Here is a 26,644-nt window from a genome sequence, read left to right on the forward strand (position 1 = left end):
GAAGCCAAGACCGGAGAGAGTATTCGCCCTCTGGGAGCCTGGGCTTGGCTACACAGTCAAGTTTATGGTTTTCCAACTCCAGAAACTCTAGAAGAGGAGGAGGATGAGCATGAGACGGAGAAGGCTCTTCCGCTGCTGGGAATCACTTGCCAAGAGGTGCGTGGGAGGAGGGATTCCCCTGCCTTGGGACAGCCATGGTCCAGACCAGTCCAGGCTCCAGGACAGCTTAAACAAGGAGCATCCACAAAATACACCTACGACACCTGTACTCCCATTCTTCAACCAGAGATCCCGAACAAGGAGGGAGGAAATCAGACAGGGGTTTTTTTTGGTGGGTGGGTGGGATAGGGGAGCAGTTTAGCAAACAAACAGCAGCAATCTCTTCTTAACCAACTGGGAAGAAGTCCTCTCTTACCCTCCGGCCCAGCCAAGGTAAAGGAATGGTTTAGTCCTGCCTTGAAGGCAGATCTAAAGTCGGCCCTCACCTTCTCCTTCTCTCTCTCTCTCTCTCTCTCTCTCTCTCTATGTCACTCACACACACACAAACACCCGACAAAAGTCAACTACTCCTCGCTTTCCACTAGGTTAAATAAGGGTTGCGGATGTGGAGTGGGGGATTCCGGGCAAGGATGCAGGAAACTCGTTCGCTTGCTGGGTGTTTGTACGTCACACCCAGAGGTCCTTCGCAATTAGCCGGTGTGTCATTAATGTGCCTTTACACCGAGATTCCCAGCCTATGAGGGACCACTGATCTTGATGGACCTACCGAGACAGAAATTGAGAGAGAGAGAGAGAGAGAGAGAGAGAGAGAGAGAGAGAGAGAGAAGTTGTCTTAGGAAAAGCCTCAAAGGGCTACTAGGGATTTAAGGGGAGGAGGAAGAGGAGGGAGGACCGAGGAGAGAGGGGGGTTACGTCGACGACACCCTTGTAAAACTTTTAATGCCAAACAAAGTTATAAAAACTTGCCATGCGTTAAGATATCAAAAGGTTTATAACAATAATAAAGCCTGTATGGGACTCGGGTCGGTGTATATATGCTTGTGCTAATGGCAGCTTTCTTCAAGATATATTAAACTGCGGAGCAACGGAGTTAAATATTAAGTATCATAAACACCATTCTTGTTCAAAATTTGTATTTGTGCGAGTGTATGATATATGCCTCTGTGTATGTGTGTGTGTGTGTGTGTGTGTGTGTGTGTGTGAGAGAGAGAGAGAGAGAGAGAGAGAGCGAGCGAGGGTGGCTAAGTCTGTATGCCTGTATGTAGGTAACATACACTCACATGTACACATAACTCCATCTCCCCCCCTTTTCTAACTCAGTAGGCGGGAACATTGGGGGGGGGGGGGAGTAAGGGACGGAGGCCCTTTCTGATTCCGGTTTATTACAAAAAGGTTAAAGGTGATGGACTTGACTCCATTGAAGTTCAAAGACATCATATATTCACATTTTTGGTTGTTCTTCTTCTTGTAGCCTCTTTCCTTCCCTTGCTCACAACATGCAACAAGTATAATCCCAATGTCCAAAGCCTCCTTCTATTGGGGTCTTTTGCCTCTGGGTGCACTTACATTTCCCCAGGAAAGGGGGCAAGCACTGCATCTCGGGGCTACTAAACCTTCCACCCTCTTCCTCCATCCGCTCAGAAGGGTCGCCTACTTCTCCAGCCAAATATCCCCCCTTCCCAAAACAAAAATAAACCTCCTCTGCTCTTTCTCTCCCCCCCCCCCCCCAACACCCACAAGAACATTAACGGGTTATCCCTACCTCGCACTGCTGCTTAATACCCTTGTAAAGTCCCACATGGTCTATAAACTTGGATTTTACAACTGGCATTCCATTTTAGCTGGAGAAAACTTTGAACTAGGCCTCTAGTTTCATTGTGTCGCAGCTCCAGCAAAGGACGTGGAAGAGGAGGGTTGGATAGGAAAGGAGGGGGGAGGAAAGGGGGAAGCGAAAGAGGGCGAGTGTGTGGGGGTCTGTGGGGTGTTGCAGGGGGGAGGGAGGAGGACCTGGAAGAAAGCTAAGCAAAGACACCCTTATTTGTTTACTATTTACTGCGGAAGTCTTTTTCTATGGCCAGACGGTGGTAATTAAGGAAAAATTAAGCTGTTTAGTGCTGCAGCCTTTATTACAATGTCTAGACTAGTCGCCCCCTTTGTCCAGACAACCGCCTCAGTTGCCGGGTATTGACTGGACTTTCTGACCATGGAGATATGGACCTTATTGCACCTACATTTGGAAAGGTTTAAGCCTGTCCCTCGTTAAAAAGAGAGAAGGGCGTCTTAGGGATGATGCACCATCTTGTGTGTCTCCCCCTCACACACACCATAGCTGAGACAGTGTGTAGGTGGATATACCTCTGTGTGTGTGTGTGTGTGTGTGTGTGTGTGTGTAGGGGTGTGGGGTGGAATGAGGGGAGGCTAGCACCACTTTTCTTTAGAATATCTTTTGCTTACTGTGGTCCCAATATCCTTTTGTACCTCCTCAGGCAACACACATCAAAGCCCACATCCATAATAAGGAATCGTTTACATTAGATTTTGGATGTTTAATCCAAGAGGAAGGTTATAGGCCTGCGTCCGAATTCCCAAGTGTCTCCATTACCCGCAACCACACACACAAATCAGAAAGGGAAAGATTGGGGAAAGAAAAAGGAAGGGGGAAACAAAACAGTTCTCAGCCTGCATATATCTGTGTATATATCTATATTTGTGTATGCATGTGTGTGTAAATGTATATATACACACGCTGATATATCCCTGTATCTTTCCCCCTCATCTCTGCTAATGAAAAACAGTCCTGTTAACATAACCCTTTCAGATAGCATCATGGCGAAAGGGGAGATGGATCTATCAAAAAGCTAAAGTTTCTTCCCTCTCTCCCACTTTTCCCCCCCCTTTGGGTTGCAAACTAAGCACATTTTTGTGGGTTTCTCCATCGCTGACAAATCAAACCAAAAAGACAACTTCAAAGTATGTTTATGGAAAGGGATTGTATTTAAAAGCCATCAGAAAACCTCGCCTTTGCCCCTGAATCGTCTTATATAGATTTGTTACTGCTTGTCCCTTTACACCAGAGACACCGAAGGAGAGTTGCACAAGTATTCATCAAGTATGAAAGGAAGATTTTGGGACAGGGAGAACCCCATTATTTAAAATGATTAAATTCTGCTCGCTTCACACACATACACTCCACTCACACACACTCACAACCAACAGGGTACAATTAAAACGTCCCTTCAACTAGTACAGCATCTTATTGTGTTATTTGTGCGTCTCCTTGTGTTTCTATTGTGAGGAGGCTGCGTTTCTTCCACGGAGGAAGGAGGGCTATTGCCACGTAAACACAAAATTGCACTTCTATCACCATGTCCCGGAATTGAACTTGTTTTGTTTAAGGGAAGGAATTAAGTACTTGACTTTGCATTTGTGCATTGCACGAGAAGGGGGTGAAAAAGGAAAGAAAGACAGAAAGAAAGGGGGGAGGGTGGAAGGGGAGGTACTCTATCCTTGACATTACGAAAAATTCGCCTTCTTTGTCCCAGCAGCCAGAGATGCGCTCTTTCCCCGCTCTCTTTGCCTCCTCCGTCCTCTTGTTTTCGAGTTGATTGCAATGCTACTTCATTAACCAAACATTTCAGCATATTGCAATAGACTGTTATTGCAGGGTTGCATGCGGGTGAGTGTGTGTGTGTGTGTGTGCAAGGAAGAAGGAGAAATAAAAAAAGGTTAACTGCATTGGGGAAACAGACAAAGACATCTGGAGGCAAACACAGAGCTGTATTATGGGGCCAAGAAATTCCTATAAATTTAAAGGCAATGATGAAAACAATGAACTCCACAACAAATGTCTAGTTAAACGCAGAAGGTTCACATTAATCGGGCTATATTTTATATATATATATACACACACACACACACACACAAACAGACATACAGGGAGAAAGAGTGCCAGAGCGGGAAGTGTGTGCTGCACACCTCTATCTCTCTGGCACACATGCACATATGTGTATGTCTTTCTGTGTGTATACACACACACACACACACACACACACACACACACATTGTTACTCTTTGGTCATCGGAAGTTCTACAGAAACCAGAGAGAAAGTCCATACCAGACTGACCGCAGTGAGTTTTTAAAAGAGGGAAATACTAATAAAAGGGTCAAATAAAAATCATAAATGTAGAACAGCTTGAAATGTCTTTATTTGCCACAGAATTTCACAGAGTTTTCCCGGGATTCACTTCTTTACATACACAAAGATTTATTTATAATCGCGATTGTTGCTGCTGATGCCGCCGCCGTTGTTGTTCTTATTCCTGCTGTCGGGCCGCCCAAGTCCAGGAGGGGAAAATGCATTTACATACTCTTTAAGAGACAGTTATTGCAAATTTATTGGAGCTATTCATTCCTCCTTCCTTCCTCCCAGCCCAGCCCCCACCCCTCCCCTGCCCCTAGATGCAGAAAAAGTGGGTGGGGGGGGGGGGTCAACCCAACCTGGGACTGCAGAGTGTGGGCCTATGGGGGGGGGGGAATCGATCCACCAGGGAATGAATCCATAGAAATCATACCATTCGAGGGACACCAGTTCCAGGAGAGGTGGTTTTAATTCGTTTCCAACACACAACAGTCCTTGGCATGTACAGCAGGGGAAACCCTAATGGATGGTGGGTGTGTGCAGGGATGAACACGTGTGGCTATATACACGCATACACACATATACATATGCAATGCACGCGCGCGCGTGCACATGCACACACGCACATCTGCTGGCACACTCACAAGAAGGCCTCCTCCCAGCTGAAGGCCAGGAGCCTTGGAAGGGGAGGCTTTTGCTTCCGACATGTCATCGAGTTGCACATGAAAATAAAGGGCGAGGGGAGTCCTCTACTGTGCAATTTTCTTCCATGGAACACAGAGGATGAAGTGAGGAGGACGGAGGAGGAGGATGGAAAAAGAGGAACCAAAATGAGGGGTTAAAAAAATAACAAACAACCCCCCTTCTTGGCCCCTAAACGTTAAATTAAAGACAGACAAACAAACAGGCAAAGGTTCGCACAGTATTCAAGTCCTTTCCCCACTTTTGGGTGGTGTGTGTGCGTGTGTATGGAGGGAATATAAGTGACTCCTCTCTGTGAATGCCCCGAACAGGTCCCAAAAACATACAAACAGAAGGAAGGGAAAGGGTTTCAAACGCTGAGGGTTGCTTGCAGGCTCCGCAGTCCAACCGTGCTGCAACAACCTTCCTTCTTCTTACACAGAAATACTTCGAGAGCAGAGGAATTTTTCAATTTTTTTCTTTTTCTTTTTTTCCCTTTTTTTAAACAAAAAAAGAAATGAGATTGAGAGGGAAAGAGAGAGGTTCACAATAAGGGATTTCCAGAGAAATACTGCAGGCGGTCTCTGCTTAGTTTTTTTTCTTTCATCCTTCTGTTCTGAAACCAAATTTTAACCTGTCGGTCGGTGAGATTCAACATCCGAGAGAGCTGCAGCCTTTTCTCTTTGTTGATGTAGACGTTGAAGAAAAATTCTCGCTCTAACTCTCGGATTTGGAATTTCGAATAGGGACACCGCTTCTTCCTCGTGCGGGGGGCACCTTTAAAAGAAGAGAGAGAAAGAGGGGGGAAAGAGGCAGAAGGATGCAACCAGGAAAAGTGTGTGTGCGCATGTATGTGTCTGTCAAAATAAGGAAGCAAAGGACACAACAAATAATTTGCAGCCCCATTGCTCCACCGCCTCCCTCCCCACCGCCACCAACTCAGGGCTCACATACATAGGTTTCACACACAGGACTGCATGTGCTGTGGACTAGAGGACAGCCAGGGAGAGCCTTTCCTGGTTAGTTTGGAATACAGGACCCATTCTCTCTTGCTGTCTCAAACCCCCTCCCCACCCCCAGACCTCCCTGGCTCTTTGGCTTTCTAAGGACGAGCCCTAAATACAAGTTATCCACCAACCACTGCTGGGGGGAGCGTGCAAGTAAACCCGGGATGTAAGGAGGAAACAGGCGTCCAAATCTGCAGCCTTTTCTGCAGGAGCCTGTCCAGCTCATACAATGCTGGGGGTTGTAAGAAGGAAGCATTCTGTCCCCCATAAGTTTTTCATTAACTGAAATGCCACCCTCCACATGCTTACACCCGCCTGGCCCCCCAGATGCACACATCCAGAAAATCAAAGCAATCTGAGATCTGAGCAGTCAAAAAGGAAACAACAGGGTGGCAGTGTGCTCCCCAAGGCATCGACCAAGATTGCAGATAGAATGTCCCTCCTGTGTGGGTCTGTTTGTGGGCAAGTTCACTTAGTATTTAACCTCTCATTCATTTATGAATCCAAATCAGCATCAGCAGATCATTGGCTTGAAGTGTCCCTTCAGTTTAGAATATTTTTAAAATGTAAAGAAAGAGAAAGGAGTCCACATGTATAAGAATAGCTAACAGTATTTGAAATGCTTTTTCCTTTAAATATATACACACACCTATACTTATACACACACAAACACACACACATATAGGTATGCAGATACATAACTAGGTAGAAAATGTTCTTCAAAACACATACATGTGCATATATCAATATATGTATCTGCATACACAATCACACAGTCTTTCAAAAGTGAAATAAGCATGGTCAGGTGCAAATTAAAATTTTGTAATAAATGTGTGTGTATGGCTATATATATATATATATATATATATATATATATATATATATATATAATTCACTCAACGATTTCCACCTCAGTTTAAAGAAAACCCCAGGAAGAGAAGGAAATGCGCCCTGAGGAAACCAACATGCTGCCTTTCCTTTCCTCTCATGCCTAAGCTCGAGGTGCAACTCCATTTAAATTTGGACCTGGCTTTTGTGGGGCTGGGGGGTGGGTAGGGGTGAATGAGGTGGGGTGGGGGTTGTGAAAGGAAAGCCCCTCTCTCCCTTCCCTTCCCCAGCTTGCCTGTCTCAGTTGCCTCCTCGAGAGGACAGGAAGCGAAAGCACTGTTCTGCCCAATTGCCTTTTACCCTCCGAAGCCCGGGACCCCCATCCTTTTAAAATGCTCCTGTAAGTTCATGATCAAAGTTAATATTTGTCACCATGGTGTGCTTTTAAAAATTTCACAGACTCGGAGATACTGTGTCTGCGCCTAAACATCTCCATCCATTTGGACTCGGAGAGCCCTTTTCTTTTTTTTGTCTCTCTCTCTCTTTCTCTCTCCCCCTCGTAAAAATCCTTCGCCTTGCACGAAAGGAGCTTTGTAGGTTATAATAAAAATCCTTTGAATGCTTATAAAACTCCACATAAAATTTGACCGACAAAAACAGCGGGCTAGTCCCTTAACCTTTCCCCATTTAACGGCTTTCTCTCTCTCGTTCTCTCTCTGTCTACCTACTGGAGTTGCTGCCGCCGCCGCTGCCTTTGCTGCCCTCCTTGTTGACAGAGGCGGACGAGGCGGAGGAGCCGGGGTTGGTGTTCTCCTCCTCGTCTTCCGGGTCCACGCCGGTGTCGGCGCGGGACGAGAGCGCGTTGGCGTTGCTATTCGGCTGGGGGTCTCCGGCCTCAGCCCCCAGCTTGGCCTCGGTCTTCTGGAGGCAGCTCTCCGGAGGGTTCTCAGCCGAGCAGTAGGCGTTCTCGAAGAAGCGGTCGAAGCCCTGCGGGAGGACGCTGTTCTTGTTCATGCCGGAGTAGAAGCCGGTGGGCGCCGGGTGGTTGGAGCTCGGGTGGTGGTGGTGGTGGCTGTAGACGCTGTCGTTTTTCATTAGCATTTCGGTCATGGTGGAAGGCGGGAGGCACTCGCGGTGCATCAGCTCCTCGGCGGCGGAGGAGTAGCACGAGGCGTAGTTGCTTCTGTGGTGCCACTTATTCGAGGGGTCTAGCCCATAGGAGACCTCCCGCACGGGCGGCACTTGCGAGAGGTTGGCGGAGTAAGGGTAGGAGATTTGGCGAGAAGGGGCCTGGGGCAGGAAAGAGGACACCGTCGAGAACTCGGGGACGTAATAGGTGCAGCTGGGGAGGTAGAGGTTGGAAGCGCAACCGGCTCGCTCGCCGAAGTCCGCACTCCGCTCCTTGCGCGACTGGGAGCAGAAGTTCCCTAGGTTGACTGAGTTAAACATCTTTCTCCTTTTCTGGCTCCTATGGATAGATGTTTTGGACCCGATGTGCAGAGGGGAAAAAAAATTTTGGGAAGGCGAGAGATGACGCGCGATCCGTCTTAGTCGCTCGCTCCAGGACACGTGATCCCCAAAGTAGATATTGTCATATATCAGTTTGGAGCACTTAGAAGCGTAGGAGTGGTTCACTTAGGTAAGATTCTCAGAGGTTCAAACGATTGGTTTTCAAACACCGCAGAAACATTATGAAAATCAATCGCAGATTTGTATTCATTTTCTTCCAGGCACACCCCTTTTGTAAGCATTCAAAGGAGATAGCGAGGGGATGGATGGTGAACTCTCTCTCTCTCTCTCTCTCTCTCTCTCTCTCTCTCTCTCCTCTATTTGGGTTTTGCTTTCAGTGGTTCACCGGGGAATTCGGATATGGGGTAAGGTGGGGGGTAGTTCAGGAGTGAGGGAGATGAGGGAGGGTCTAAGACATGTGTTAACTGTAATTTCTCCCTGGTCACATGTTTGCTCTTTTCCCATGTTAGTCACATTTTAGACGTCATAAGGCATATATTCTTCTCTCCCCTCTTCCATTATTATTATTATTATTATTATTATTATTATTATCATCATCATCATCATCATCATCATCATCATCATCATCATTTAAATTTCTGGATCCGGCTATTAGAAGCCCAGAGGACTGCATAAGGAGTTTTCAGTAAGTTTTCAAACATTTCTCAAGATGTTGTTGCAGAAGTGCAACCCACATCTCCCTACGCTCTGTGTCTGGGAACTTTGAAATAGGTAGGAAGTGAGGGAAGGAGGGAGCAGAGCAGAGATGATCCACTTTCTAAAGCTTACTCTTTACCTCGTCACCTTGATCTGCATCTCAGGTATACCGAAATCAGCGATGCTCAGCACAATATACGTCTCTCCAGTACCGCCGAACAGAAGACCTGAGGAACAAACTTGGAAACTTTTCCTAAGCGATTTAAACCCAAACTTGAGCCCACTTAGGCCTGGCTTTTTCACTTTTGGAGGATATCCGTCTAAGGGCGCCGGACGAGGTGGGGTGGGGATACATCAGGACCTCGAACCAATGACTTAAGTCGAGGACTGATAAATATCCGAAAGCATCCTGTAAGGTTTGGTTAAATATTTATCATGGGAAAGTGGTGTAGTGAATACTTAATGCAGCTGTTTATTGTCAATCAATGTATGTTCACAATGCTTTTCGACCTTTATTTTTACCAGCTAAATAAAAGGGAGAGGGCGAAAAATTAAGATTCTTATTAAAGTCGTTTGTCCTTGGTTTTGGTGCTGAGGAGGAGGTGGGGAGTGTCTTGCCCTCCACCTCTTTATATCTGATCAAGACTGAAAGTTGAAAGGAGGATTGTTTGCTTCCGGTGTTTTGCAGAACATTTCTAGTGATTTTCACTCATTTGTTAATCTATAGTGTCTTCTTCCAGTAGCAATTAAGGAAAAAAAGGGGGCTCCGAAGGCATATAAAGAATGCGGAAAATATTTAGGGAGAGTTCCTGTATCCAGAGAAGTGACCTAAAGATGCGTGTTTTGAAATCTGCTAATCTTTCAGATTAGGTTGGACACATATCCCCAAAAGCCTCGAACAGGTTTTGCTCCTGCAAACAGAAAATAAAATCTTTTGGGTTTAAAAATTAAACCTAATAGGGATCTTTCTTTAGAAAAAACAAGAGTTCCCTTCGGATGCATTTATTATCTGCCTAATGGCTCTTTTGTTCACTTCTTTGCCCTCTCATTCCTGATTTAATTTTTTAATTTATTTTTTAAAATATCGCCTTGTTGGTATTGCTGCCTCGGTGCTGATACACTGCCCTGTTCAAAGAACTGCGCAGGAAGGATTTGTTTGGGGGGGGGGGGAGAGAATGGCCCTGAGACCCCCACCAACTTGGCTTTGTTTACATGAAATCCTCCCCGCCTTAACCTCTATCCCTGGCTCCAATTCTGGACACTTTAAAAGCCTCATAACAAAATTCACACCGCATCAGGAGGGTAAAATGACTTTACTAGTGATATCCTGTCAATTCCTGTTGCAGTAAATTAAGCTCTGGGGAGCAAATAACAAAGTCCAGCAACATAACAGACCGGTTAACTATCATACACTTTGGGAGTCGGATCTCTCCTCTTTTCCTTTCTTTTGAACACTTTTTGGATATATATATAACCAAAGCGTTTCCTCTGCAAAAGCCTTACACGGGTCCTTTTTAAAAAAGAAAAAGTATTCAGGAGAGCAAAGAAGGGAAAGATGCGATCCCAGGAATTAAGGAGCAAAAAATTAGACGTCCTGAGATAACCTCTTTTGCCCCTTTGATTTCTCCTGAATGTACAGTACTTCTTTCCTCTGAGGCGGCTCTTTTGACTCTGAAACCACCAGGTAGGGCTTAGTCACCAGGCACAATGCGCTCCTGGCAATGGAGATCCGAGGAGAAGACTTCTTCCAAAAGGCTGTTTATTTAAATGAAAAGAAAACGGAATCATTAAATTAGTAAAGCAGATCCTTTGGTGAAGGGGAGCGGTCCCACTTTTCTCACAGGAAGGAAGCAGACTGACTGTACCTGACAAAAGATCACAATCTAGTTTAAAGGAAGCCTAAGGAAGTGGGCTGGGGTGAGGATGGGGGGGGGGCAGAGCATGAGATGGAGGGGGGATACCCTTGGCATTGAGAGCCAGCGTTCAGAACCACAGTCGCTCTGTTGGGATGTGCTTCGGATTCAGCCTCTTTGTGGGAGATGTTTCAGGCAAAACCAAACCAGGACCAACGGGGCCCGGGATCCTCTTGCTTCAAGCAATAGGACACCGACCTGTCCCCTTTTGAAGGCGATCCTCTCTCCGTCAGCTTTCCTTCAAGGCTTTGGGTCGCTGGTGTTGTGCGCCATCCTCCTTCCTCCCGAAAGGTGCCTTCCTTCAAAGACTGGTGGTCAAAGACAGGCGCCTCCTGTCTGCTTCAAAAACTTCTGTGGCCCTTTCCTACCCCAGTACACCCAGTACAGAGCTAGGAGGAGGAGGGGGAGGGGGAGGAAGAAGAAGAAGTAAAAAAGAACAACAACCCCCACCCCAAGTTGCTCACTGTTTAGGAGCTTGCATCCCTTCCTTCGCCCTGCTTTTTACGAGTTGGCTGTTGTTTTAAGGAAAACTTTTTTTTTTAATTAAAAGTGCCGGGGAGCCTTTCTCTGGTCCTGTTTTTTTTTTTAACGAAGTAATACTCATACTACCTACAAACTAATAAAGAATTTGTTTACGAGGGTCATTATCCGCGGGGGCCCCATGCCCACCCACCCACAAACACAACCCCACCCGGTCCTTTCCAACTGTGTGGAACCTAACTGAGTAGGGCGGGGAAAGTGTGTGTTTGTGTGTGTGTGTGTGTGTGTGTGTATGGGGGGGATATTTGCCATGGGTGTGGATGGGGAGGATGCTGAAGCATCTCTTGCAGAGGTACTTCACCATCCACTTCCCTTCTTTCCTTCCATTCCCCTTTTCTTGAGGTTAGATTAACTTCCTTGCCTTATTGGACTGCTTAGGTGGCGAAACAGAAGGGGTTTAAAGGGGGTGGCTGCTGAAAGCCAGTGGGGTGGTGTAATGAGCAGGATCTCTCCTCTAGGTGTGCGAGTAATTTATTGCTCTTAATAGGTAGATATAAGCTTCAGCAAAGCCCCAGTGCCGATGGTGTGTTTTTAAAGCCCGGTTTAAAGTATAGGATTTGTCGGCTTCCTGCGAAGAAGCTCAGAAAAAGACAGCTGCGGAGCCCCAGCACTTGAATTTGAACCACCAAAGTCAATTCCCTGACTACCATAAAACAGAAGAATGAAGGCTGGAAGTCTCACATTCCTTTTGGTCTCCACTTAAAAAAAAGGAAAAAAAAAAGCCCAGTGTGTATAGGGCAAATAAACTGTAGTGTTTGCAGGGTTTCTTTCATCAAGGATAGGTTTCCTTTGCACAGTCCGACATAACTTTTTAAAACAACTAGATGTATGTTACACTAACATGTACAGAAGAGGGGGAAATATGTTTTAATTTAAATAAAAAGTTTCCAAGATGTCTTTAAAAGTTGCTTCCATAATAGCTTGAATTTTCGATTGCTTTTCTTAAAATGTAGAAGGAAGGAAGGAAGGACAAGGAAGGAAGGAAGGAAGGAAGGAAGGAAGGAAGGAAGGACATATCAGTTGCTAGTCAGGGCTTAATTTCTGTGATTAGACATATGAATATTTTAGGTTCTTTGTGGTTCGCCAAGAATATTTCAGCACTGCATCGCATGACATTACTATGTTCAAACAACAAATATCAGGCCACTGGATCATTTGCCTGGTTAAATAAAGAGGGTATTGAAATAGATCTTCCAATATATTTGTTTTGCTTTCTGTTGTAAAAAAAGAAAAAGGAGGGGAAATATTCATTTAAAACAAGACTTTCTAGGAAACATTCTTTCTCTGTGGCTAAAGTGAACTCCCAAAGAACCTATCTGTGTTATAGTTGTGGCGGACTTGGCCAAATGTTACCGTCGCGGTGGCAAGAGTCCAGTCCTTCGGTTTGTTTGTGTACATTAAAGAAATCAAGCCTGAACCTGACATAATGTCCAAGGAGGAGTTGGACACAGCCTACCAGTCTTTGCCTTCAAGAAATGAGTCTCTTTGGTCTAGTATCCCTCTGAGAAAGAAATTCATATTTTCCATCCAATGTAAATTTGGATTAGCTTTCTGGTCCAGACTGATAAAAACACCTTTGCAGAGGTCATCACACAGAACTCTTTGTTGGATCTTCACAAATTATTTTAGAACAGGTATACTAATCTAAATTTCAGGCGGTTTTCCTTATCTTCGTAATCATAGACACTTACAGCTGCAAGCCCAAGTAATGTGTGATTTTTTATTCCCCCCCCCTTTTTTTAAAAAGGAGAAATCTGATCAGAGAATCTTGTGTTTTCTACCCATATTGGACACCCTTCCTTTGCCGTTGGATTTCAGGTAGAAGCTGTGTGTTGATAACTTCTTCTACCATCCAAACATAATTCAGATTATTAGGGGTGGTGGCTGAGAGGTGGCTTGAAAGGTGGGAACAACCCCCCCAAATAGTTCATGTAACCAATTTCGCATGTCTTCTTTGGGACAAACCAACCCCAAAATTTCGCTTCCTAAGGACTACATGACCTAGAAATCTCCAGCTTTGTAGATATAAGTGGAAGGGAATCAAATGGATCCCTCGTTTGGGATCCCAAGCTAGAACGGATTGTGGGGCTATTTATTTATTTAATTAATTTTGGGATGGGGATGGCAATAAGATAATGTGAAGTCGAAGGCTTTCATGGCCAGCATCCATAGTTTTTTGTGGGGGTTTTTTTGGGGGGGGGCTATATGACCATGTCTTAGACCATGTCTTTGTTTATGAAACATCAGGAATAAACTCTCCTAGAACATGGCCACATAGCCCAAAAAACCCACAAAACAACAATAAGGATAATAGCTTCCTAAGGCAAAATGAAATACCCGGGTATATTTCAACCCAGCCCAAAGTGTACTTGCAAAACTGCACCAATAAACAGATTATCTGCGGCTGCCTAAGCGTTGAGGAAATCCGGGGCCAGAGACAATAGCCACAAGTAGGAAGCTCTTGAAAAATATTATTGTCCCCCAATGGCAAAGATAAATTTAATTGGATATAAGCCAGCCTACTAAAGAGGACTTCATAAGCTGCGAAGGAAACAAAGCGGAGGGGAGGAAAAGGGTTATTTTTCTTCCTTTCTTTTTTGTCTTTTTTGATCTTCCACAGGCCAGGGTTGCAAGTTCAAAATCATGTGGACCCAATAAAGATAAAAGCTGATAAGCGCCCTAGCTTCCCAACCACACGCAAAGCCAACCCTGAGCCGGCCTAAAGGGGAGCGGGGAAGGGATGCCCTGACTTCGGTGCCTCTGGCAGAAATCTTCCTGGAGCATCTTTGGTGTGGTCATAAGCCACCCTTCTCCTGGCTTGGGTTGCCAACGAAAATAATAAGAGCCCAGGGGATTCTCGCATCCTAGGCACCTCAATTTTGGAGTGAAATGGACAGAACTCGTCCTGCTGGTAAGCCTAGTTTTCTATAGATTCTCTCAGAAGTGAGCCCCAGGACTGGCTGGGTTACTCCCAAATAAGTGGGCATAGGGTGCCAACGCAAATATCTTTAGGCAACAGTTGGGTCAATTTAATGAAGGGGCAAAGCAGTCTTAAATAAAGGAAAGTATCGCACCAGTGTATTGAGAGAGGAAAGGGGGGGCAGGAGGGGGAGCGAGAGAAGGGAGAGATGCATAAATAAGTTACAAAGCCAAGTTCACTGGAGTTTGTCAGTGGCTTATTTTGTCGGGTGGGGGGTTCAAATCAAAATTTGACCTAGTAATGCAGCCAAGAAATCAACCTTCGGGTCAACTGGGACTGGGCCAGAGCCCAGTTTCAAAAAATTACAATTCTATTCGCTTGTTTAAGAATGAAATGGAAGGTGGCCGTTGACCAAACAGTACATGCAACAAACTCTTTCAACGTGTTAAATGACATTTATGCAAGACGTACAAAGAAAACAGACACTGCCTACATGATTGTTTTTTTTAAAGAATAAGGTTTTATTGTCTGAACACAGTTTCCTGGAAAGGAGGGAAATGGTTACAAAACACCACCTTTGCAGTAAGAAGAAGAAAAAATTGTTTCAGGCGCCAGTCCAATTTAACAGCAAATATCTCGGGATTCACAATATCAGCTTCACTGGGATTTGTTAGTTTGGAAGGAGAAAGACAGTGCTGCCATTGCGAATGGGTCTGATCTAAAGAGGCTTAGGAGAAACATTTTTCCTTTGGGTCCTATGCGTGGAAGTCTGTGTGTGCCAGTGGGTAGAAAGATCTTTCTTTTTTAATCATTATTTTAAAAAAGACACGTTCATACACCTTAAAAGCCACATTTTTTTCACTTCATCAAACAGGCCGCCTTTTTCCTATCATACATATGGTGATCAAAGTAAACTCTCAACGTCTTTACTGAGGAGGAAAAAGAAAACGATACACCCATCCATCCTGAACCTGAATGTCCCCCCTCGCTTGCATTGGAACCAACTCCAGTATCCACACTGATCTGGATAAAACTGAAACGGAATTGTCTGGGATCGTTATGCGGGTGACACTTTGTGAACACAGATCCCTGATCTAAGGGTTGGCAAGTTACTTCAGAGAGCAGGGGTTTTTTTAAGGGTTGGGTTTTTTTTAGGGGGGGATGCTATGAAATATCAGCCTCTTTGTTTGAATGGGAGCCTTTGCGCCTGCGCGTGGCAGCCTGCGGTCTAGCCCTCTCAAAGAAAATGTGAGGTGTCTCTCAATCCATGGACTCATTCTCAGAGAGTATTGCAAGGAACCGCTTTGCTCACCCGCAGATCTCTTGGCATCCAAGCATCTTCAGACCCAGATGGGCCTATGTGCAAATAGCGGCAGCCTTACCTTATGGCTTTAGAAAGTTAGCGGTGGCTGAGATTAGATAGCTACTTTCTGAGGAACTGTTGTGTGCCTTGAAGTCATTTTTGGACTTATGGCGACCTGAAAGTGGATACGATCCAGCAAAGTTCTGGATTGTGTGCTTTAAGAGTTGTACAAGAGAGAGTAAGAGGTAATGTAAACCTTATAGTACTAGCCGCATTTAAACTTTTCGTGTGTATACACACACGCACACACACACCTCTTAGCACCTTCTTTAAACACCAGGCTGGCGTTCTATAGTGGGTTAGGCAAATATTAAAATAGTAGGAGCAAAACTTACAAATAGTCAGCCACAGGGCATTCCAGATGACAAGGGTGGCCAGGATCGGTCCAAAGAGATATTCTTTAAAGTTCTACTGATGTCTATGGGAGAGTTAAGAACAGCGTCATTTTCTTTCATTGAAATACACTGATTTTTTTTTAAGTGACTGACTCTGGATGGACGGTGTTTTTGGTTATTTAACTATATTTAGTGTTTAATATTTTCCTTAAGACACAGGGCATCCTTTTCTCTTTCCTCCCTTCCTTTCATCCTTCCTTCCTTCTTTCCTTCTTTCTCTCTTTTTCTCTCTCCTTCCTCTTTTCTTCCTTTTCCTTCCTACAATCCTATAAGTAACTTCTCTTTCACTCTCGCAGCCCCTTTCTTTCTCACAGGCAGACTCCCGTTTTCTGCTTTTTTCCCCTGTGCAACGCTTGAAACACACAGCCACATATCAAGCCCAGCTATTTTGTATTTACATAGAAACTTGTCTTTTAGGATAAGGGATAGGAGTGTCCACAGTTTCATATGTAGGACACACAACTCCATTGTCTTCCCGGCAGTCAGGTAAAAAAAAAGGGCTCGGACTTTTGTAAACCCCAGTCCAAAACTGAGTGCCCTTTGCGCGATTTAAAATGATAAATTTAAAACAATTTATTTATTTGTAGGTTGTTGGGTTGTTGTATTTTTAAAAAAACATGCTATTTTTAAAAGCCACCAACACAGCAGTAAGCCTCCTATAAAGCAAATCAAAGGGAGTTCAGTTCATGTGCCTAAATCCATTTTGCCACAGATGTAATGAACATGTGACAAACAAAAGGAGAACAGGCAAAATTAATGGACTGAAAGAAGTGCGTTTTGTAAAAACTGACTGGAAATAATCTGGAACTGAAATAAGCGAGTTCTGGAGCAAAAACTGCAAGGTAATATTATATGTGTATTTGTGGGTATAATACACACACACACACCATATATATATATAAAACCATATATTGACGGTAAAAGGAGTATTTTCGTGGCTCCCGTCCCGCACAGATCCCAAATAAACAAATGTTACAACTAGAAGTGTAAAGTGGGAAGGAGTGTTTTCCGATTAAAAAACCCACAGAAACTTTAAAATGCACATCTGGCGTTAGTCTGGAAAGACACACACAAACACACGCACCTTGGAAAGATTAAGCAGCTTTTGAGGCTGTCATTGGGAAACCTGTCCGCTCATTGATTTAGGGGATGAGGGTACCGAATGCGGTAATGCTCTTCTCCCATCCCACAATAGTATCGATATAAAAGATCCTGTGGAAAGCCAGGCACCAGGGAAAAGCCAGTGGCTGGGACAGGGGCACAATGCCACCGTCTCCCGAGGGTGTGCTATGGCTCTATACTTGGGGACTGGCCCCAAAGTCCCAGGCGGCGAGGGTTTTCTCGTCCTCCCGGTGGGTGGCATTTGAGGGGATCCTGCTGGAAATGGAGAAGATGGGGAGCCCTTCCCACTCTTTCCCTTGCAGCTTACTCTGGAGCAATCCTTCAGCCGACTATATTGTGCTCCTCGCTCTCCGTTTCGCTCCTTTTCCCCCCGACCAAGGATCTCGGGCCAGAACTAAAGGAAGAAGAAAACGAAAGAGAGGGGAATCACCAAAATTATGGGAGGGACGTGGCAATCCTGGGAGATACCAGTTCACTCCCTGTTCTGGATCCCAGCCAAGGGGATCCTGCCATATTTTCCTCCAGAAAGGGACAGACTTTTGGCTGGGGGGGGGGGGGGGGAAGGAAGAAACTCCAACCCTACTGAAAACTGCTTGGCTTCTAGGAGGGAGGGGGGGCTCTCTGAGGCATGGGGCTTTGTGGGGAGGGGAAAGAGACGCCACAGTCACCCATGGCTTCACCTACCAGCGACTCTTGTTCTCCCTATTCCTCTCCCCCACTCAACCCAGTCCTTAATCCAGACCCTATGTTACCTTATCAGTTAAATCTCTGTATTTTCCAAGACCACCCACTCCCTCCTCAGTCCCGAATCAATGGCAGATGTCCGGAGAGGTTTAAGGCTGCTTTGGCCTAGGACTGACTCTGTGTGTGTGTGTGTGTGTGTGTGTGTGTGTGTGTGTGCGCCAGTGTCTTTGCATCACCATGTCTCTGGGTCCATACAGACACACGCATACTCCTATATAAAGTCACACACACACACACACACACGGGGGCACACCAGTCTTTTGAGTCTTTCTGTCTCTCGGCTGTGCCTCTCTTCTTTCCTAACCATCGCTGGCTCCCTGGTCTATCTGGCCTCCCCATTCTGCTCTACTATTTCTCCCTCCCTCTCCCCCCCCCCACCAGCCCCATCTTCCCCTCAGCTCCTTAAGAATTATACCTTTCAAACAAGAAAACCTAAGTCTTCCCCCCCAACATCACCAATCTCCCATCTTCCCCCCTTCCCACCCCTCCTTACCGAGAGAACTTCATTGTTTTCTGGAGGAAACGGGAATGCTGAGACATTAAAACCCTAATTGGGCTTTTCTTTATGACGTTTAATTTCCTCCATGGCAGACGTGTTTGCATCTTGCTGAAAGAAGACTTGTTTGAAGTCTGCAATCCAAGAAAGGGGGGAGGAGGGAGGGGGGGAGGGACAGAAATGGGGGGAACTTTCCAAGCCGCAGTCCTCATGGGTAGATCTGGTCTCATTCCCGCACAGTCGCACCCTCTGCCCCCCCTCCGCCTTTCCTCTTGATCGTTGCATTCAGATCACCCCCCCTTTCCAAAAATAAAAAAGAACCACAGTGGTGTCCAAGAGGGTTTGGGGGAGGCCAGAGACCCCCCTGTTTACTTGGGGGAGGCTATGCGATGGCCATTGCGCCGCCGCCTTGTGACAAACCCATGAAAATGGAGGACAGCCGTATGCCATATAAGGTAGGATGCTAACTTGACCTTCACTTTGTAATGGCGGCCCCCGCCCACCCAGACAGACAGTTGTAAACAGAAGTCATCCCGACCCGAAAAAAAGGGGGTGGGGGGAAGAGAGAGAGAGAGAGAGAGAGAGATCAGCAGCGGATTAGAGGCAAGGTCTCACCGAATTGCTAAGACCTTTCGCTGATTTTTTAAGCCGCACCAAACGAGGTACAATATATTTTCTCAACTTCCTCGGGGTGGGCGAAGGGAGGGGAATGGAGGAGGACGAAAGATGGGGCAGATCCACGATTGAAAGGCAACAAAGCCTCCCCCCCACACACATACACACATTGCCGGTGCTTCACCCCCTCCAACCCCCAACCCCCCTGCAATCTTGAGCTTGCTGCATTAAAGGGCTATTGAGAAGAAGCCTTCCGTAATGAGCTTGGGTTAGACTGCGGCCTCGGAGGGGGGTTGTTTTGTTGTTGTTGAATGTGGCCTTGAAGTAGTGGGGCTGGAGTAGGGAGGGGGGGCAGAGAGAACGGCTGGGGGAAGTGGTCAGGGCTTCTTTGAATGAAATTATATGTCCAGTCTCAAAGTGATGGCTCTTTTTCACTCGTTCTCCTTTTCCATTTTGTCTTTGGTGGGACTTGATTCTCTCATTCTAACCCGAGAGCTTTTTTTAAAGCAAAATCTCTTTGCTTGTACTATCATTTCTTGGAATCAATCTGAAATAGGGAACATGAAGATAAAGACCCCCTTTCTCTTCTCTTACACAGGCTGGGAAACGAGAGCATAGATGTTCGCTGGCCATTTCAGCCACAGACGAATAATAGCAACAATACTAATACTACTAATGCTAATGCTAATAGCAACAACAACGGGCGGATAACAAAACTGGCCAGTAGTATGCAGACAATTTTTTTGCTTTGGAGAGATCGGTATGTGGGCTCCGAGAACCTTCAAGTGGTAGTTTATAGCCAACGTGGAGAATTTAGACCTTGTGAACTTAGACCTTGTGTGTCTATGTGTTGGTGTGGAAGACAAAAGAGGCCCTCACAGATCCTCAATGTATCTTGCAGTATATGCTTACAAGTCAGGAAAAGAAAGAGAAAAACAGAGGCGGAGAGAGGCAGGGGGGTTAGATATGTCCAGAAAGCCTTGTCCATTAGCCATTTAAGCCGAACTCTCCTTATTTAAGCCCCTGTAGTTCCACATTAACTAACGTTCATTATATACACATTCTAAATTCTTGTTTCTCATATTTCATATCCCAGAAACTTTAAAATAAGGGCAATAGGGCATCTGCCACAGACTTTAGGGACAGGGGATTGTAGGCCCATCCCCTCAAAGGTGATCAATGGAATAGAAGGAGAATTAAGATCGCCCTTTACTCTCCCATTGGCATTAAACAGGGCTTTATACAATGTGCTCTTCTTGCTCTAGACCTTTCCCTTGTTTCAGGCGTGGCGATAGCCTACAGGTATAAATAAATGTAAATATTGTACAGGAATAAATGCCAGTTATTTAACATTTGCCCTTGGGTTCAGACGGTGGAGGGATGACTAATAAGAGTAGAGGATGGTGCATATATACTTTTATTTTATTTATTGGAAAAATGGAGAGGCTGCCTGTGAATGTGTGTGTGTGTACATGAGCACACATAGAGCCATACATAGATACAACATGGTTGTGACATGCATTCCAAGCCGGCTAAATGGCTTGAAATATTTAAATATCCCTGAACCTTGCCCATCAGTTTTTCTCCTTCGTTGGCAAAACTTTGGGCTCCTCTTTTCATTTCAGTAATAATAACGGTGGAGTGTGTGTTTGTTTTATTTTTTAAAAAAGTAAGCCAATACCTTTATTTTTTGGCGGCTATTGTTACCTCGGTTTCTCAGTGTGTGCATTTGAAATGTGCAGCCCTGCATATCCTATGATTATTCCTATAACTGGTTTGTCCCCAAGTTATATATATTTAAAAGTCTGAATATTTCCCGCTTTTTCCTTTTTCTTTCTTTCTTTTTTCTTCCTTCCTTCCTTTCTTGCCCTGAGTCAGGAATTCTGGCTTTTGGAGAACTTTATTAAGGACTGGGAAGCAGCTCGTAGGTTTAAACAATGCGGTGTCAATCCACACCTCATTGGAGTCAATGGCAAAACTCTCATTCATTTTGATAAGTCTGGGCGGCATTTCTTCTTCCATATTAGGATTTCTGATCCTCCTCGCCTCTTTCATGTAATAGTGCTAATCAGGGTAATAATCATTTCTTTTCACAAAACCTTACCAAACCTCCAATGGTTGTTTTTTTCCCCCCAGCACAATAAAATGAATTTCCCCATGCCCTGTAATTATGAACTCATCTCTATGAAACATATGTTTTGGATAAGGTAAAGGGAAGGCTTGGATGCAAGTACTGAGATGATCCCCCCCCCCCACCATTTCTTTTTCTTCTTGAGAAGATTAATGTTGGCGGCGATTCTTATAGATCTTCAGATATAGACTTGTATAGTAAGAACAACAAAGGCCTTCCAACCGCTGTACTGCAGCGAAGGGAAAACATTTTTAGCATGTCTGTTCCAGGGTCCCGCTGTTATTGTTTCAGTCGAATGTAAACAGAGGTTCTTCAATGCAAACCTATTTAGGCCTTAGAAAGGCAATAGGATTTCTGACTTTGGGGCATACCATAAAAGGAGAAGGATTTAAATTCACCGACTCTTAATAGGGTTTGAGGGGGGGGGGAGAGAGAGAGAGAAAGAGGATGCTTTTTCATCCAAAAATAGGGGCACGATCCAACCGGAGTGAAAATGGACTTAATCTCTGAGTCAATAGCGACAGAGGACGAAGCTCATTGATTTCAAGGCTGGAGATTTCAGCACCTGTTTAAGGTTGCAGCCACTAAATGAGTTTATTGTGGAACTAAGTACTGTTACACTATTGAAGTCTCTGGGCACCTGAGTCAAAGAAAGGATTTGGGAGAAACTGAAATCAATGGGTCTTCTTAGCAATAATAGAAATTTAGTTATGGTTTAAGGGGATAACAGAGGTCACATATTTGGGTTTGTAAAGATGTAAAGATATATTCAATTATGGAATGGAAAGATATTGTAAATGTGTGGAAGAATGGAAACGATTTTTAAAAAATTTAAGAAATGAAATCAGTGGATCTCAATGTCGGATCAGGACCATCCTGACATTTCCTTTCAAACTGGTGAGTGCGCCTGTGTGTGTCTCTGTGTGTGCCTACTTTTGATCCAGGCTTAGCTGTCCTTAAGGCAGACCTTTTGAAATCAATGGGAATTAAGGTAGGTATGATATTCCTAAAACAGCCAAGGAGGTGTAGTTTGAGTGTTGGAGGAGGACAATGAGAGACCAGGGCTGGAATACGTCTGGGCCATGGAAACCCACCGCCCTCAGAGAAAGACAAAGGCAGCCCCTATCCTCACAAATCTTGCCCAGAAAACCCCATGATAGGTTCACCTTAGGATCGCCATACCTCGCAAATGACTTGAAGGCATGTAACAACAACAATTATTTGCGTAACCCTTTAATTTAAATAGGTCTACTCCGAGCATCACTAATTCTAGATCCAGCCCACATCTAATCTCAGCAAACGCTTACAGTTCCCTGGAAAGAATATAAATGTACCGATCTTTTTATCTTTCCGATCCTTTTCATCTTTATTATCACTCTTGTTAACAACACCAGCGAGGCTTGATACATATATCTCGTTTAAATGCAGTCAACCATGGAGTCACTGCAATTGGTTGCTACGGACATATTAATTAATTTATTCTCTGAACAATAAAATATTGCTGTGTCTCCTTCCTACCTACCAAGTCATATAAAAATCAGGATGTGCTTTTTTCTTTTTTACCTCTTCTGCAGTTCATTAGGCTTTACCTATAAGTTTCCATTCGAAATGCTTTGCTTTAAAACTAATTACTCGTATTCTATTTCATTTCCCAATCCCGGAGTATAAAAGACGGATTCAAAGGTGGCGTGGGTGGCATATGTTGGTAAACATTGCTAATTATTCCCACTCTGTCTTTATTGTGTATTTATGAACCCATCCTTATAAAAGGGGGAGAAAATACTCAGTAAAAGGTGCGCTGGCATATTGATGGTAATGGCACATGTTACTTAAAAGAGCCTCGTCTGGTCGGGAACAGAGTGAGATCAACGGCAGTTCTCTCCTGCTAGGCTTAGCTGTGTGTTTTGCAAAGCGGATTTACACTTGAGGATTAAATACAGGGCTCCTTCAGATAGGGTGAGGATGACGGCATGAGGGACAGTTTGGTTTTTGGTTTTGATTTTTTAAATAAAATCCACACCATGCTTTGAGAAGTTCGGCTCAACCACACAAAACAACTTGAAAGATGCCAAAGGTGCGACTGGGTTCAGATCGCCAGCCAGTTCACATTTCCCCAGAGTCCGAGTCTCTGTTTAGTCCTCTGTTCGCTTGCCCCCATTGAACTTAATGCCCCTTGCTTCAGAGTAGACACAGGCTCTAGAGGATTTGGTGGAGAGGGAGGGTGTCTGGGTCCCCCACCAGCCCTCCTGGCATTTGCCTATGGTTTAATTCTCCTCCTCAGATCTGGGTGCAAGCAGGTCACTTGCCAAAGGATGGCTTTGGGATGTGCTTTCTGGGCTGATGATGGGCTTCCTTAATGTCGGAAGGCAAAAGAGTGAGAAGTTCTATAGCTTCAAATGAAATGCGGGATGTATTAGGGACCGGCACCATTTTTATCGCCATTAACTACAACCCCCCTTCCCCCTTGGAAACTGGCCAGGGACCAGCAAGGGTCCAAGGACCACCACTTCGATCTAGGGTGCAACTACACTGTAGAAACATTTCAGTTTGACACCACTTGAACTGCCCTGGCTACATCCTACAGAATCCTGGGAGCTGCGGTTTTGTGAGGGGCCACCACTCTTTTGGCTAAAGACCTTGTAAAAGTACAAATTAAAGGGTCCCATAGGATGGAGCTGCAGCACTTAAAGTGGTGTCAAACTGCGTTATTTCTACTTTGTAGATGCACCCCCTAGACTGCATTGAGATTAATAATTAAGGCAAAACTCAACACACCTCCCAGTTTCAATGGGGAAATAAAGAATTTGTTTTCCCCCTTACTTCTGTTGCAATAAATGAGGCATAGTAGTGTTGAACTCCCCATCCACGATCAGAACCATGTACACTCGAAGTCCAGTTGAACACTGTTTAGTCCCATTGACTGCAATAGACTAGATGCAAGGACCTATGTGACATTCATCGCTTTCCGCTTTCCTCCAATATTTTGTGATGAGGTTTGTTCTTCACTGTTACTAACACTTCTACCGGTATATTACTTATACCTAGTTTTCCACAGTGCTTTAATAACACTGCTCAAACATTTACACACATTCACATTGCTTTTAGTGTTGTTGTTTTAATTTTAATTTTATTTTTCTATACAACCTTGGGGATCTTTGTTGTCGCCATCCTCATCCGTCTCCCTAGACATACTGATATTTCTCCCTTGAGGTGGGTCGCCCTTAGGTACTTGGCATCCCTGCCCCTTTTTTCTTCTTCTTCAAAAAGGCCAACTTTGTCTGTAACCGACGGTGCTTAGCTACGCATGCTCGAGCTAATGATCCCGAAATAATGGATTATTCTCTCTCCCCCCCCCCCCCCCCCCAGTTTGTAATGCCTTTTCACACTTACAGTTGTTTTCTGGCTTGCTTGCTTCACTATTTATTTAGTTATTTTCTCCATCCCCGCCAGCCTTGTAAGGGTTTCCAAAATGCTCAAAGAAGAAAAGCCTGGGGATTCTTGTAATTTTTCTCTTTCTGTTCTTTCCCCCCTTCTGTTTAGGCTTACAGACCTTGACAGGATGAAAGCCAAGGCGAGGCAAGCTCAGCCGTGGGTTCCCCTCTGCGAAGTCCAAGAGCAAGGCGCCCCGACCTCCCAAGCGGCGGGGGACCATTTGTCACGAAGGAAGTACCAGACACAGGGTTTCCATCATCTTCTTATCCGCTTCCCTTATGAATTCGCAGGAAGCAGATCCGCGGAATTCGTCTCAGATGCCGACCTTACTCCTATGTAAGCTGGATAAGGGGACAGAAAGGTAGAGCCTGGGGAAGGGGAAGAGCTATGGCTTGAGGGGAGGCAAGTCAACTTGTAGTATATCACACATTTCCTCATATATAGGAGGATAAACTTTTAAAAAAATTAAAATAAATTATTTTCCTCCATTGCCTTGCATAGGTCTTCACTGCCTTGCATAGGAGCCACATCTAATGGCTATGCTCAGCTAAAGTAGACCCATTGGATCCATGGAACTTACTTGTTGGTTTACCAACTTTAATGTTGATTCTAATGGGTCGAGTCCTCTGAGGACTACCTAATGGAATGGGTAGCGTTATTTTTTGTGTGGTTTGACTGGATATAAATTCCTCCCCCCCCCCCCCCGCTCCCCGAACCATCCTCTTAAGGGGTTTGGGGTATAAAATAGGTAAGGAAGAAAGAAAGTCTTTTTGAATGAGACATGAATATTCTCTGCCCAGTGTTGTGATGCTGAGGGCATACCTCACCTGAGATTTGTGACTCCTGGAAAATCGAAGGCAAGGGGTTCTTTTGAGAGTGAGGGGGTTGTTCAAACTCTGCCCTGTGCAAATGGGTCTTGCAGTATTTTCATCACGGAACAGCAAGGCTTTTGTTCAAACCTCAAGATCACATTTCTGCTTCCTGCAATTTCCCCAGATAATACTGTATATAAACTTCGCCTGCCATGTTTCTGGTGTGGGGAAGGTATGCTAACCTGTCAATTAGTTTGAATTTTTTTGGGGGGGATCAATTAAACACATTTTTGCACATTTCTTGTTACGGTGGAATAATTTACCCCTCTGAAGTATTACCTAACAGTTGTACTTTTCTTGCTTTCTTCCAATGCAAAATTATTCTTTGCAATTTGAGAGGTGGTGTGTGTGTGTGGGGGGGGGGGGGCATACTTCGAGCTTCTTAATGAATTCATGTTAAAACCATAGCTATGAAATGCAACCATATATATGTATATATGTACAAGCACACACACACATGTGCATGGAGGAAGCAAGCTCAGGAACAATGTGCACTTTTATTGCCTGCAACAATTTGTCCAGCCTCTCACTGGTAATAAATATGTTTTATCTGTTTGGGCGAGTGTTTAAGCATCTTTGGAACCAAGCATTCCCTCTTCAAGGTGAACCGACCCACAATTTTCTACACAATTTATGCCACTATATACAGCCCAGCCTGTTGGCCATGGGCCAGCAGTCTTCTCACTTCTGTGGAGACCTTAAGCGGCCTTCTTTATGGCCACTAACCATTGCCCCATGCTGCTGGTAAGACAGGAGAAAAATATATTTGGGTGGGTACTTCCCTAGTATAAATGGGTTGGGTTTTTTCAAATGCAACTCATGAATTTGGGGGCGAAGTCCCACCCAAGACAAGTCACCAATGGAGTTTGGTGATTTGTCGGAAAGACTGCATGGGGGGGGGGGGGGGACTGGTAAATAGAAATCACAGAGAGGGGTTATCCCAGTCTCAAAACAACTGGTTGGTTCTAGATTTAGTCATAATTAGAGCAGGGCTTAGCCATGCTATATCCCACTGTTCTAGAAACATGAGTAAATAAAGATCTCCAACACAGTGTCAATTAACAAAGAATTGGTAGTGGTGGACTCCAGAGTTTTCTACCTGTTTAACAAACAAACAAGCTTCATGTATATACCGCTTCTACCGCCTAAGCAGTGTCTAGGCAGTTTACAACTGTAAGCTAATTTGCCCCCAACAATCTGGGTACTCCTTTTAGCGACCTGTTCGGAAGGATGCAAGCCTGAGTCGAGCTCATTGAACTGCATGGAGATGTAGTTGTTGT

The 26,644-nt window shown here is 44.8% G+C and overlaps 1 protein-coding gene across 1 annotated transcript; it reads right to left on the reverse strand.

Moving 5' to 3' along the window:
* Positions 1–5,364: 5,364 nt before the first annotated feature.
* Positions 5,365–8,104, reverse strand: HOXC11 (homeobox C11). The gene is made up of 2 exons (XM_089508970.1): positions 7,384–8,104; positions 5,365–5,597 (listed from the first exon to the last, which is right to left on the reverse strand). Exons 1-2 carry the CDS (start codon positions 8,102–8,104, stop codon positions 5,365–5,367), a joined length of 954 nt encoding a protein of 317 aa, XP_089365096.1.
* Positions 8,105–26,644: the final 18,540 nt, after the last annotated feature.

This window comes from Sceloporus occidentalis, unplaced genomic scaffold (genome assembly GCF_023333645.1).
Source record: "Sceloporus occidentalis isolate IW3139 unplaced genomic scaffold, rSceOcc1.0.p SCAF_1, whole genome shotgun sequence".
NCBI classification, from domain to species: domain Eukaryota; kingdom Metazoa; phylum Chordata; class Lepidosauria; order Squamata; family Phrynosomatidae; genus Sceloporus; species Sceloporus occidentalis.